Raw genomic sequence first — 13,383 nt, forward strand, 5'->3', positions numbered from 1 at the left:
AGGTAGAATCTTCCTACACGTCGGTCAGCGGCCTGAAGATATCGTAGTAAAATGCTGAAACTGGTAGCCACATAAAATAAGTTTGGAAACTAGACGGCTGAAAGACGTTTGATTTGACCTTCTGTATCGAACAGCCAAGTCCCGCAACCATCTCTAAATGATGGACATACAGAGACGTAATTGGAAAGGTGTCCTTTCGTCCTGTGAAATGTGAGAGAGTTGCGTGAAAAATGTGTCTGTCGAGTGTTGTTGTTGTGGTGTTCAGTCCCAAGACAACCTTGTTGCAGCTCTGTATGCTACAGTCAAGTCGGTCTAAATTGACCACTGACAGTTGTAGTGGGCTGGGCGTGGCAGCTACCTACGGTAGACCTACCTCAACCAATGTAACGTTTTCACAGCTCTGTAGATGGTTACTGCTTTCGCCTGCAACCGTTAGCGCTTCACAGCTGAAATCTGGCAACAGTGCTGTGAGCTGTCAGAGATCTTCTCATGCCATCTCGACTATAGCCTATCCTGTTCATGCCTCTTCATCCCTGCTTAACTGCTACAACCTAGAGTCATTTGAATCAGGTTGGCGTATTCATGTTCTACTCTCCCTCTACAATGTTTTCTCCTTACACTTCCCACCATTACCAAATAGATGACTTCTCGATGCCTCATTACTCATCTATCAATTGATCCTTTCTTTTAGTCAAGTTATGCCATGACTTTCCTGTTTTCATATTCTATTAAGAACGATCACGTTAGTTTGCAGGAAAACAAATGCCCTCGCGGAGAGCGTGGTAATATCTGGAGCACCATAGACAGTCAGCACAGCAACTGTTGTTGTGGCTTTCTTTGATACGGCAACAGAGAATGGTGCACCAATAGGAGTGTGCCCAGTGACAGTATTGGTCACAGGTGTGGCAGCACATTGTCTCTTCAGAGGAGTCCTAGTTCTGTATGTAGAGGTGTCTATCCATTTATGGATACTCTGAGGAGAACAAGCATTGCCATATAACATTTGTCATTATGATATGGGCCCAGCACCTGGAATGATAGTATGGGATGCCACTGGGGACATAACACAATCACCTCTGGCTCACTTAGCTGATAATTTGGACAGCAGTCATTATTCTTCAGACATGTCAAGACCAGTGGCTGTGCACATCTTCAGGGTCTCCGTCATGTTATCTTTCAACAAGATAATGCAAGACCTCATCTTGCCTGTGCTGTTCTGACCTACATCAATACATTGGGTATTCAACTGCTACCAGAATTTTCTCCATATCTCTCACCTACTGGAAGCATTATGGAGGATGACAGTTCAAACCTGCATCTGGCCATCCAGATTTAGGTTTCCTTCCCTAAATCGCTCTAAGCAAATGCCGGGACAGTTCCTTTGAAAGGGCACAGCCAACTTCCTTCCAATCTTTGAAACAATTTGAGCTTGTGCTCCGTCTCTAATGACCTAAATGTCACCCAATTGTCTTTCCTTCCTTCCAATGGAAGCGTGGTCATAGATTGCTGAGAGACTGAGCATCACCACCTACCATACACTGAGATTGATGGACTCTGCAGCAAAGGTTTAGTAATATTTGTCATCCGAGCTCAGTTTTACTGTATTATCAACAGGCTAGAGCAGTTGTTGGTGCCAGAAGCAATAACTTTGATTACTGCCTTTCACATCCTGTACACCCCCAAATCACGTTTAAGATAATTACGTATTCTTCTTATTATACTATAATATTATGAGACGGCTATACTGCCACTCACTGTACACAGGAGACATTGAGTAGTAGACAGACACAACAAAAAGGCTGCTTTTGGCCAAGAGGCCTTTTCTAAAATGGAAAATAGGCACGCATTCACACAAGCACAAACCACGCACACATGACCACTGCCTCTGGTCACTGAGACCAGACTTATGCTTGTGTGACTATGTGTTATGCTTGACTGCGACTCAGCGTCTCCTACGTTTGGTGAGTAGTAATCTGTCCTTTTCATAATATTGTTATTATTCAATCCTGGATTTTCCATTGTCTTATTTACTATACTATACACAACAATTAAAATTTCGTTATTTTGTATGCTTCCTAGTATTAGTTTTCATAGTCATAAGATATATATGGCAATTTGTACTTCTACGAGGGTCACTCCAAAAGAAATGCAGACTATTTTTTTTTTATCCATCTTTTATTCTACATGTTTGAAAGTTTTACAGTGTGTAGATACATCCTTTAGGAACAATATTTTCATTTCTCCACATAATTTCTATCCCTCTCAACTGCCTTACGCCGCCGGCCACGGTGGTCTCGCGGTTCTAGGCGCTCAGTTCGGAACCGCGCGACTGCTACGGTCGCAGGTTCGAATCCTGCCTCAGGCATGGATGTGTGTGGTGTCCTTAGGTTAGTTAGGTTTAAGTAGCTCTCAGTTCTAGGGGACTGATGACCATAGATGTTAAGTCCCATAGTGCTCAGAGCCATTTGAACCATTTTTTGCCTTACACCATCTTGGAACCAGCACCTGTACACCTGCACAGTCAAATTCTGGACCAACCTGTTGGAGCCACTGTTTGGCAGCATGCACAAGGTAGTCATCATCTGCAAACATTGTTCCACAAAGAGAGTCTCTCAGTTTTCCAAAGAGATGATAGTCACATGGAGCCAGGTAAGGACTGTAAGGCAGATGTTTCAGTGTTGTCCATCCGAGATCACGTCCATGGTTTTTTGAGTGACATGTGACCGTGCAATGTCGTGCAACAGCAAAACATCCTGCTTTTGCCGATGTGGTTGAACATGACTCAGTTGAGCTTGAAGTTTCTTCAGTGTCATCACGTATGCACCAGAATTTATGGTGATTCCACTTGGCATGATGTCCACAATCAAGAGTACTTTGGAATTGATAACACCATAGCCATAACTTTTCGAGTAGAAGGTGTGGCTTTGAATGTTTTTTCTTGGGTGAATTTGCATGACACCACTCCATTGATTGCCTCTTCGTCTCTGGTGAAAAATGAAGGAGCCATGTTTCATCACCTGTCACAATTCTTCCAAGAAATTCATCTCCACCATTCTCATACTGTTCTAAAAGATTGCTGCATACTGTTTTTCTTGTTTCTTTGTGAGCCACTGTCAACATCCTGGGAACCCACCTGTCACATACCTTTTTTAACGCCAACACTTTCAGTATTCTGCAAACACTTCCTTCCCCTATCCCAATGTAGCATGATAATTCGTTCACTGTGATGCGTCTGTCAGCAGTCACCAATTCGTTAACTCTCTGCACATTGTCTGGAGTGTGTGCAGTATGAGGCCTGCCGCTGCAAGGACAATCCTCAGTATTGCCGTGCCTGCTTTCATCACGTAACCTGCTTGCCCACTGAATAACTGTACTGCAATCAACAGCAGCATCTCCATACACCTTTTTCAACCTCTTGTGGATGTTTCCCACAGTCTCGTTTTCACAGCACAGGAATTCTATGACAGCACGTTGCTTCTGATGAACGTCAAGTGTAGCAGCCATCTTGAAAATATGCTGTGATGGCGCCACTCAAGGGAACAGGTTGAACTAAGTTTGAAAACAAGCAGGAAAGATGTATCTGCACACTATAAAACTTTCACACATGCAGAATGAAAACTGTATTTTTACAAAAGCAGTGTGCATTTCTTTTGGAGTGACCCTCGTAGCATTGTGGCTAAAATTTCACAATTCATTCTAAAGTCATTCTTGTAACCAGCTACAAATACCATTAGGTTGTAAATCTTGTGGCACGTAAATGCAAGATTCCCAAGGACTGTGAGAAGGCTTCTGCATGATGCAGTTTGCAAGAAGATTATTCCATAGAAGAATATATGCAAAGGTTGTTAGCAGTGCTGTCCTCAAGCCAACTCAGTGAGAGAGATTTTTAAGGTCAAAGCAGACAGAAGTGAGATTTATGAGAAACTTATCTATGTGCTTGTGGCCCCTCAGTTTATTATTCATCTGTGTGTGTAGACATTTCAAAGGCAAAATTTTATTTAGCGTATGTCTGTTGAGCTTCATTTTTTGTGCCAGTAAGTCATATTTTTGCGCTTGGAATTGCATAATTTGAATTTTTAAAAGATTTAAAAGTTAAGATGCTGGCTGTGAATCAGTTGTTAGCATGTTCTACTGTTTAAACTGAGTCTGGGATAAACACACTTGAACTATTTCAAGGAAGAAAATGATCTTTTAACACGCAGTTACTTAGAACAGAACAGATGATTAATGCAGAGATATATGTACAGGGTAACTTTATGATGTGTTCATAAAATCAAGTAACATACAGATAATGTGAAAGAAATCATAAAGCTTAGATAATGTGAAAGAAATCAAAAAGCTATGTACCATTTTTTACCCACACTAATATTTACACAACTATTGCTACTTTTCTGTAGTTCACAAGTGACAAGTTGGATGCCCATAATACTAACTGATTTATACATAACACTAATAAATTATAAAGTTTCATCAAAATGATGCACATTAGTCACAAAATGTACTAAAAGTTTATCATGAAGCAAGCAAAAACCTGTAGTAACTGTGATAACACTGCACATCAGCCCAGCTTGCCTGGTAATATTGTAGTTTCCTTGTACATGAGCCTTAAATTTGCATCTTTCATCATACAGGTGTGATGACCTGCTTTGGCTACAGTGTTTTCAAGATCATTTCTATAAACAAACAAATATTGACTAAACTATTGGCTAAACTAAAACTGAAGAGGATATTTCACCTGCAAATCACCTGTACTTTCTGCAACAATGTTTCTGTATGCATCAAAAAGTCACTGTGAATATTGTGAGGTCAGAGAAACTATACTAGAAACATCATTGTGTTACTGGCAACATTTGCGCATCTACATAATGATATACACATTCATTTTCTATGTGTATCTCTAAAGATTCTTACAATTTTTGTTGCATAGAACTGAATGTACATCAGCTGCTAATAACACTCCTGGAAATGGAAAAAAGAACCCACCATACTTGCTCCGGACACTGCGAGAGGGCTGTACAAGCAATGATCACACGCACGGCACAGCGGACACACCAGGAACCGCGGTGTTGGCCGTCGAATGGCGCTAGCTGCGCAGCATTTGTGCACCGCCGCCGTCAGTGTCAGCCAGTTTGCCGTGGCATAAGGAGCTCCATCGCAGTCTTTAACACTGGTAGCATGCCGCGACAGCGTGGACGTGAACCGTATGTGCAGTTGACGGACTTTGAGCGAGGGCGTATAGTGGGCATGCAGGAGGCCGGGTGGACGTACCGCCGAATTGCTCAACACGTGGGGCGTGAAGTCTCCACAATACATCGATGTTGTCGCCAGTGGTCGGCGGAAGGTGCACATGCCCGTCGACCTGGGACCGGACCGCAGCGACGCACGGATGCACGCCAAGACCGTAGGATCCTACGCAGTGCCGTAGGGGACCGCACCGCCACTTCCCAGCAAATTAGGGACACTGTTGCTCCTGGGGTATCGGCGAGGACCATTCGCAACCGTCTCCATGAAGCTGGGCTATGGTCCCGCACACCGTTAGGCCGTCTTCCGCTCACGCCCCAACATCGTGCAGCCCACCTCCAGTTGTGTCGCGACAGGCGTGAATGGAGGGACGAATGGAGACGTGTCGTCTTCAGCGATGAGAGTCGCTTCTGCCTTGGTGCCAATGATGGTCGTATGCGTGTTTGGCGCCGTGCAGGTGAGCGCCACAATCAGGACTGCATACGACCGAGGTGCACAGGGCCAACACCCGGCATCATGGTGTGGGGAGCGATCTCCTACACTGGCCATACACCACTGGTGATCGTCGAGGGGACACTGAATAGTGCACGGTACATCCAAACCGTCATCGAACCCATCGTTCTACCATTCCTAGACCGGCAAGGGAACTTGCTGTTCCAACAGGACAATGCACGTCCGCATGTATCCCGTGCCACCTAACGTGCTCTAGAAGGTGTAAGTCAACTACCCTGGCCAGCAAGATCTCCGGATCTGTCCCACATTGAGCATGTTTGGGACTGGATGAAGCGTCGTCTCACGCGGTCTGCACGTCCAGCACGAACGCTGGTCCAACTGAGGCGCCAGGTGGAAATGGCATGGCAAGCCGTTCCACAGGACTACATCCAGCATCTCTACGATCGTCTCCATGGGTGAATAGCAGCCTGCATTGCTGCGAAAGGTGGATATCCACTGTACTAGTGCCGACATTGTGCATGCTCTGTTGCCTGTGTCTATGTGCCTGTGGTTCTGTCAGTGTGATCATGTGATGTATCTGACCCCAGGAATGTGTCAATAAAGTTTCCCCTTCCTGGGACAATGAATTCACGGTGTTCTTATTTCAATTTCCAGGAGTGTATTTTACTACTAAATTTAAAAGTTTGTCTGAGAAACATTGACAGTAATTTCTGAAATCCAGATGGTGAATGAGAAATTTATGTGTTGTGTGAACCCCACTCCTGTTTAATAACAAGAAAGTACTAAATGTTAGAAATATAGCTGCAGCCACCTTTCACAATGCAAAAGAATTAAAATTTTAGTGCTTCCACTCTGTGAAAGTTGGTTGAGCATGCAGTTTAACATTGACCATAACAACCATAGTTCCATATCCATCATGACAAATTCAAACAAGTACTAGTATAATTGCAGTGCTGATTATATCAACAGGCCTGCTGATAAATACAATTTTTTCAGTACTTTTCAGGCCAGGTAAACAAAACTACTAGAAGAGAGCAAAAGAATGGGGAAGAAAGGCGGGAAGAAAGGCAACAAGAAAAAGGAAAAAGAAGAAGTAGTTGAGGAATTAAGTGAGGTAGACAAGGAATTGTATCAGCTTCAAATAACCGATCTCACAAGGAAAGTTGAGAGGTAAGTCTGTTAACAAAGTTTCAAGAACCGGCTTTATAGGATGACTCTAGGGATATAGTACAATGCCCCCACATATCTCTCATATGGGGATTGTGACAATAAGATTAGAATAATTAGTGCATGCACAGAGGCACTGAAATAGTCATTCTTCCCAAGCTCCGTACGTGACTGGAATGGGAAGAAACCCTAATAACTGGTACTATGGGACATACTCTCTTTTGTACATTTCACAGTGGTTTGGAGAGTAAAGATGTAGATGTAGAAGCATATTCATTTATTTATTTATTTATTTAGCATCCATGTCATTGTACAAACAATATTGGACTTGTCATACATAGAAATTAACAATATAGAATATACAAAATGAAACTGTCTACAATTGGATTTGTCATACACAGAAATTAAAATATAGAATGTACAAAATGAAATTGTCTATAATAAATGACAGTAAACTTACAGTTTCTTTCCACATAAATGGTTTATAGTAATTTGTTTCTCAGTAACAATATGTAACTAGTACTATAGATGGTAAAGTATAATAAAAGCTGAAACAAACTAATATAGAAAATTTTGGAGGTTAGTTTGTAAAGTCATTTTCTTGGTCTTCGAGATATTCATTTATCGAGTAGCAACATTTATCAATTAAAAATTTTCTAAGTTCCAATTTAAAATTTGTATTGTCCTTTAAATCTTTAATGTACTGAGGCAGTGCATTATAGAGCTTAATGCCCATGTGGCTTACATGCTTCTGAGTTCATGTTCTTCTTACTTGTTCTGTGTGGAGATCATTCTTGTTCCTTGTGTTATAGTTGTGACAGTCTGCATTTGTGTGGAGATTGCTTAGATTATCTTTGGTTAAGAGTACACATTTAAGTATATAGACTGATGGCAGAGTAAGTATTCCTAACTTTTTGAAAAGAGGTCTGCAGTGAGCTTGTGTTGGACAGTGGGTAATTATTTGAACAGCCCGTTTTTGTAAAATAAAAATGTCTTTCAAATTAGATTTTGAGCTGGCCCAGAACACTATTCCAAATGAGGCAACAGAATGAAAGTATCCGAAGTATGCCATTCTGATGCCTTCTAGAGTGCAAACATTTGCAATAACTCTCAGTGCAAAGCAGGCTGAGTTAAGTCTGTGTGTAAGAAATTTTACATGGTGTTTCCAATTCATAGCTTCATCTATATGCATTTCTAACACTTTTGCAAAATGCACTCTCTCTATTAGTCTGTCATCCAGTTCTAGATTAATGTCTTCATCCTGAATCATTTTACCAAACTGTATGTAATTTGTTTTCTTTGCATTGAGTGTAAGTTTATTTGCACTGAACCAAGTCTCAATACTTTTTAGGATTTTGTCAGTAGTTGACTGTAATGAGTTTTTAAAGTCGCTCACTTTCAGACTTTTGTCATCTGCATATAGTACAATTTTGGCTGTATCATATTGTAACTGTAAATCATTGACATATATGAGAAAGAGTAGTGGCTCTAAGATGCTGCCCTGGGGTACTCTTAAAGGAACTTATTTTGCTTCTGAAACTAACCTTATTTTTTTATTTGAATTTACAGTGGTGAACTCTACAATCTGAGATCTGTTTTTGAGATATGACTCAAACCACATTTTAACTCTTCCTCTAATACCTACTGCATCCAGCTTATGAAGGAGGATTTCATGGCAGACCATATCAAAAGCTTTAGATAGATCTAAATTGATTCTTACTACACTTTTGTTTCTCTCCAAATTTTTAATTATTTCTTGGGTGTAGTCTATGACTGCAGTTTCTGTGCTTCGTTTTGCACAAAAACCATGTTGATTACTATTCCAAAGTTTATTATTGTCTAGGTAACTAGTGACTCTCAATTTCATCAGTTTCTCTAATATTTTGGAGGAAGTAAGAAGAAGTTATATGGGATGGTAGTTTTCTATTTTATGTCTGTCTACATTTTTAAATAGTGGCCTCACTTTTGAGATCTTCAGTCACTGAGGAAATACACCTTCACTAAAGGATAAATTTGCAATATGTGCTAAACGTTTTGCAATCTGCACTGCAGTCCTTATTATGATTGAAACTGGTACTTCATCAACACCTGCTGTCATTTTTGGTTTTAAGCTTCTAATCACAGGAATATTCATGCTGCAGGTAACCCTTGGAGCACGTATTATTTTTTGTTTTGTGAAGTTTAAGTTTAGTGAATGTGGTACATTTAAAAAATAGTTATTAATATAGTTTGCCATTTCCTTCTTTTCTATATTGCAATTTTCACTGCTTTTGAGTATTATTTCTTCCTCTTCTCCCAAGGTAGTAGTTTCATTCCTCACAATGTCCCATATAGTTTGTGGTTTGTTGTCTGAGTTACTGATTAAGTTGTCATTATATAGCAACTTTGCCTTTGCTATTGCCTTTCGGTATATTTTTCTGTATGTTTTTACATATTCTACAAACTGTGGATCTGAGCAAGTTTTAATTTCTTGGTTCAGTCTTTTCGTGGTTACACTGGAAATCCTAATGCCTGTAGTTATCCACGGTTTGTATGCTTTTTGTTCTGAAGACTTGGATCTCACTAACTTCTTAGAGAAACACATTTCCAATTGTGACATGAATATACAGGGTGATTCAAAAAGAATACCACAACTTTAGGAATTTAAAACTCTGCAACGACAAAAGGCAGAGCTAAGCACTATCTGTCGGCGAATTAAGGGAGCTATAAAGTTTCATTTAGTTGTACATTTGTTCGCTTGAGGCGCTGTTGACTAGGCGTCAGCGTCAGTTGATGCTAAGATGGTGACCGCTCAACAGAAAGCTTTTTGTGTTATTGAGTACGGCAGAAGTGAATCGACGACAGTTGTTCAGCGTGCATTTCGAACGTATGGTGTTAAACCTCCTGATAGGTGGTGTATTAAACGTTGGTATAAACAGTTTACAGAGAATTGGTGTTTGTGCAAAGGGAAAAGTTCTGGACGGCCGAGAACGAGTGATGAAAATGTAGCACGCATTCAGCAAGCATTTGTTCGCAGCCCAGGAAAATCGACTCGCAGAGCTAGCAGAGAGCTGCAAATTCCACAATCAACTGTATGGAGAGTGCACCTGAACGTCAACTACCCGAGGCGATGGATCGGCCACCCGGCAGCCCGTGACAGAGCACTTCATCACTGGCCTCCAAGAAGCCCTGATCTTACCCCCTGCAATTTTTTCTTATGGGGGTATGTTAAGGATATGGTGTTTCGGCCACCTCTCCCAGCCACCATTGATGATTTGAAACGAGAAATAACAGCAGCTATCCAAACTGTTACGCCTGATATGCTACAGAGAGTGTGGAACGAGTTGGAGTATCGGGTTGATATTGCTCGTGTGTCTGGAAGGGGCCATATTGAACATCTCTGAACTTGTTTTTGAGTGAAAAAAAAACCTTTTTAAATACTCTTTGTAATGATGTATAACAGAAGGTTATATTATGTTTCTTTCATTAAATACACATTTTTAAAGTTGTGGTATTCTTTTTGAATCACCCTGTATTATATGCATTACTTGCACTTGATTCTGATCTCACATCTGTCCAGCTTTCATTGGTTAGACAGTTAACAAAATGTTTGCAGTTTTCTTTAGAAAGAATATCTAATCCTTATGGTATCAACTCCTAGAGAATCAACTTCATATTAAGCTACTGGCATACTGGGAAAGTAACAATTTAAATACACTCATGAGCCTAGAATGACTATATTAAACACCACAGTTCTGCATTTAAATTCAGTTTCAGCTGTGATTAATCATAATGAAACTGTTCCTTCAGAATAACTTCCAACATTTATCACATTAGCAGCCCATAATGGCAACTGATATTCATTTTAGTTAGGAGAGTGCACATAGCAGAATGACTCAATATCATGGAAAAACAAATGAACAAAAGAAACCATGCATACTGCTGAGAAGTTGAAAGAGAGATAGCTACCATGTTGGGGAGATAGCACTCATTAAATTTTGTGAATGAAGCAGTTGAGGATGTCATAACCATGATGCTGTCAGGCTTTGCACTGCCTGGTAGACAACTATGAATAGAGAAGAAATGAATCAAGCGTACATCAACAGATTTGACATTTGTCAGATAATTTGAGTCAGTTGCACGGGTTGATCCACATTAAAGTTATACTAACATTTTTATTTTTATAAAAATATGTCAAAAGTCTACCATAACCAGCTCGAAAAAGATATGCACACTGCTGGCAGAGCCAGCTACTATGGTCAAGAAACTATCAGAGATGAGATGATGGTAACTGAAAAAAAAACTGAAATAATTTCTGCTTGTGAATGGTTTCTACTGGAATGAAACCTTACAGATACAGAATGTAAATGAAAAGTATGATGCATTTAATACAACAATTAAATATTGTTTTAATGCAGCATATCCCATGGTAAAGAGAAAACAGAGGCTGCAAGATCAAACACACTGGACTACCTGTAAAATATTAGAACAGCTTATGAAGCTGCACAAACTGAAATGGATGGGAAAAGCTGAAAACTGTATAACATTACACAAGATGTACAGGAAAACAATGAGAGAGAGACAAAACTAGCACAATTAACACCATCTTTTGAACTAAAAATTGTAGATAAATGCAGCTTGAAACATAATTAATATTTTTTTATTTTTATTTATTTATTTATACATCTTTAAGCATTTACATGCAATTGATGTCATCATGAGTAATGTATAATTTACATATTAAGAAATATAACTATTGTGAGGTATCACACACAGTTAAGGTATACATTTTAAAAGAACATACATAATAAAGGAATACATTTGATATATAAAGATATCCCACATTACTAAAGTGTGCATTTTAAAGAATGTGTATAATAAAAGAATACATTTTATACATAAGAATTTCTCCACATGTTTAACAGTTAAATGTGGAACTACAGTGACAAAAAAAGCTTAGGAAGAGGTACAAACAGAGTTGCAAGTTGTTTCGTAAGCCAGGTCTATTTTTGAAGAGTTTTCAAATTATTTAACACTGTAAAAAGCTTTGTCTTTCAGCCATTTTTTAGTCTTAATTTTAAATACATTAAGAGAGACACAATGTGTCTGCACAGGTAATGTGTTGAAAAGCCTTATCCCCATGTATTCATAACTATCTTGTGTTTTCTTGAGTCGAGTTGTTGGTATGTCTATCTTAAATGTTTGACGAGTGTTATGATTATGAACGGACTGCCTAAGGTTGTAACTGTTAAAGTTTTCTTTTATGTACAAAAGGCAGCTGTATATAAAAAGAGAAGGGACTGTCATTGTCTGTAATTCTTTGAAGTATGACCTACACGATATGTTATTTTTGGTAATCTCAGAGATGCTCCTGATGGCTTTCCTCTGCCAATTAAAAATTTGACTGGACCATGGAGATTTACCCCATAGAAGAATACCATAGCTAATATGGCAATGAAAGAATGCATAATAGGAATTGATCAGCAGGCTTTCAGAAATACAGGTGCGTAATTTTTCCGGTAGATAGATAACTCACGAAAGCTTTCGGGATATGTTGTCTATGTCACTCTGCGAGGTTAATTTCGTATCTAAGTATATGCCAAGAAGTTTGGTACAAGTGTACTCAATATCAGCATTGGATAAGCTGAAGGATATATTTACAGTCTTTTCATAGTTAATAGCTAACTCATTGGCTGCGAACCACATATTGGATAATCTGAGAAAATCTTTACTTTTCTCCTTCAGTTTATTTACGTCCTTCCCTGAATTGATGAAAGTTGTATCATCTGCGTAAAGTACAGATTTTATGGCATATTGCTGGGCAGGTCATTTATAAATATATAAATAGTAATGGCCCAAGCAATGATCCTGGGGGAACGCCTCTAGTGACATTCAGTAACTGTGACTTTTGACTGTTGTAGCTTACAGTTTGCTTTCTGTTACTGAGATATGATTTAATGAGGGAGAGTTCCAGATCCCTAATGCCATAACACCATAGTTTTTCCAGCAGTATTGTGTGGTTTACAGAATCAAATGCTTTGCGTAAGTCCACTAGTGTGGCTTCAGCAGATAATTTGGATTCAAAAGAAGATTGCACAATAGAAACAACATTTTCAAAAGCATTAGTTGTTGATAACTATAGTGGGAATTAGTGAAGTTCGGTGGCAGGAGGAACAAGACTTTTGGTCAGGTGAATACAGGGTTATAAATACAAAATCAAATAGGGGTAATGCAGGAGTAGGTTTCATAATGAATAAAAAAATAGGAGTGCGGGTCACCTACTACAAGCAGCATAGTGAACGCATTATTGTGGCCAAGATAGACACGAAGCCCATGCCTACTACAGTAGTACAAGTTTATATGCCAACTAGCTCTGCAGATGATGAAGAAATTGAAGAAATGTATGACGAGATAAAAGAAATTATTCAGGTGGTGAAGGGAGACGAAAATTTAATAGTCATGGGTGACTGGAATTCGTCAGTAGGAAAAGGGAGAGAAGGAAACATAGTAGGTGAATATGGATTGGGGGGAAGAAATGGAAGA

General features: G+C 39.6%; 1 protein-coding gene across 1 annotated transcript in view; it reads left to right on the forward strand.

The window, feature by feature from the left end:
• The window catches only part of LOC126259583 (cilia- and flagella-associated protein 157), a 192,241-nt gene that overhangs the window by 1,158 nt on the left and 177,700 nt on the right, over positions 1-13,383 (forward strand). Inside the window, exon 2 of the mRNA XM_049956491.1 lies at positions 6,691-6,864. Coding sequence (XP_049812448.1) covers positions 6,737-6,864 — 128 coding nt within the window. The 5' untranslated portion in view covers positions 6,691-6,736. The remainder of the gene's footprint in view (positions 1-6,690; positions 6,865-13,383) is intronic.

The sequence above is a fragment of the Schistocerca nitens genome, chromosome 5 (genome assembly GCF_023898315.1).
Source record: "Schistocerca nitens isolate TAMUIC-IGC-003100 chromosome 5, iqSchNite1.1, whole genome shotgun sequence".
NCBI classification, from domain to species: domain Eukaryota; kingdom Metazoa; phylum Arthropoda; class Insecta; order Orthoptera; family Acrididae; genus Schistocerca; species Schistocerca nitens.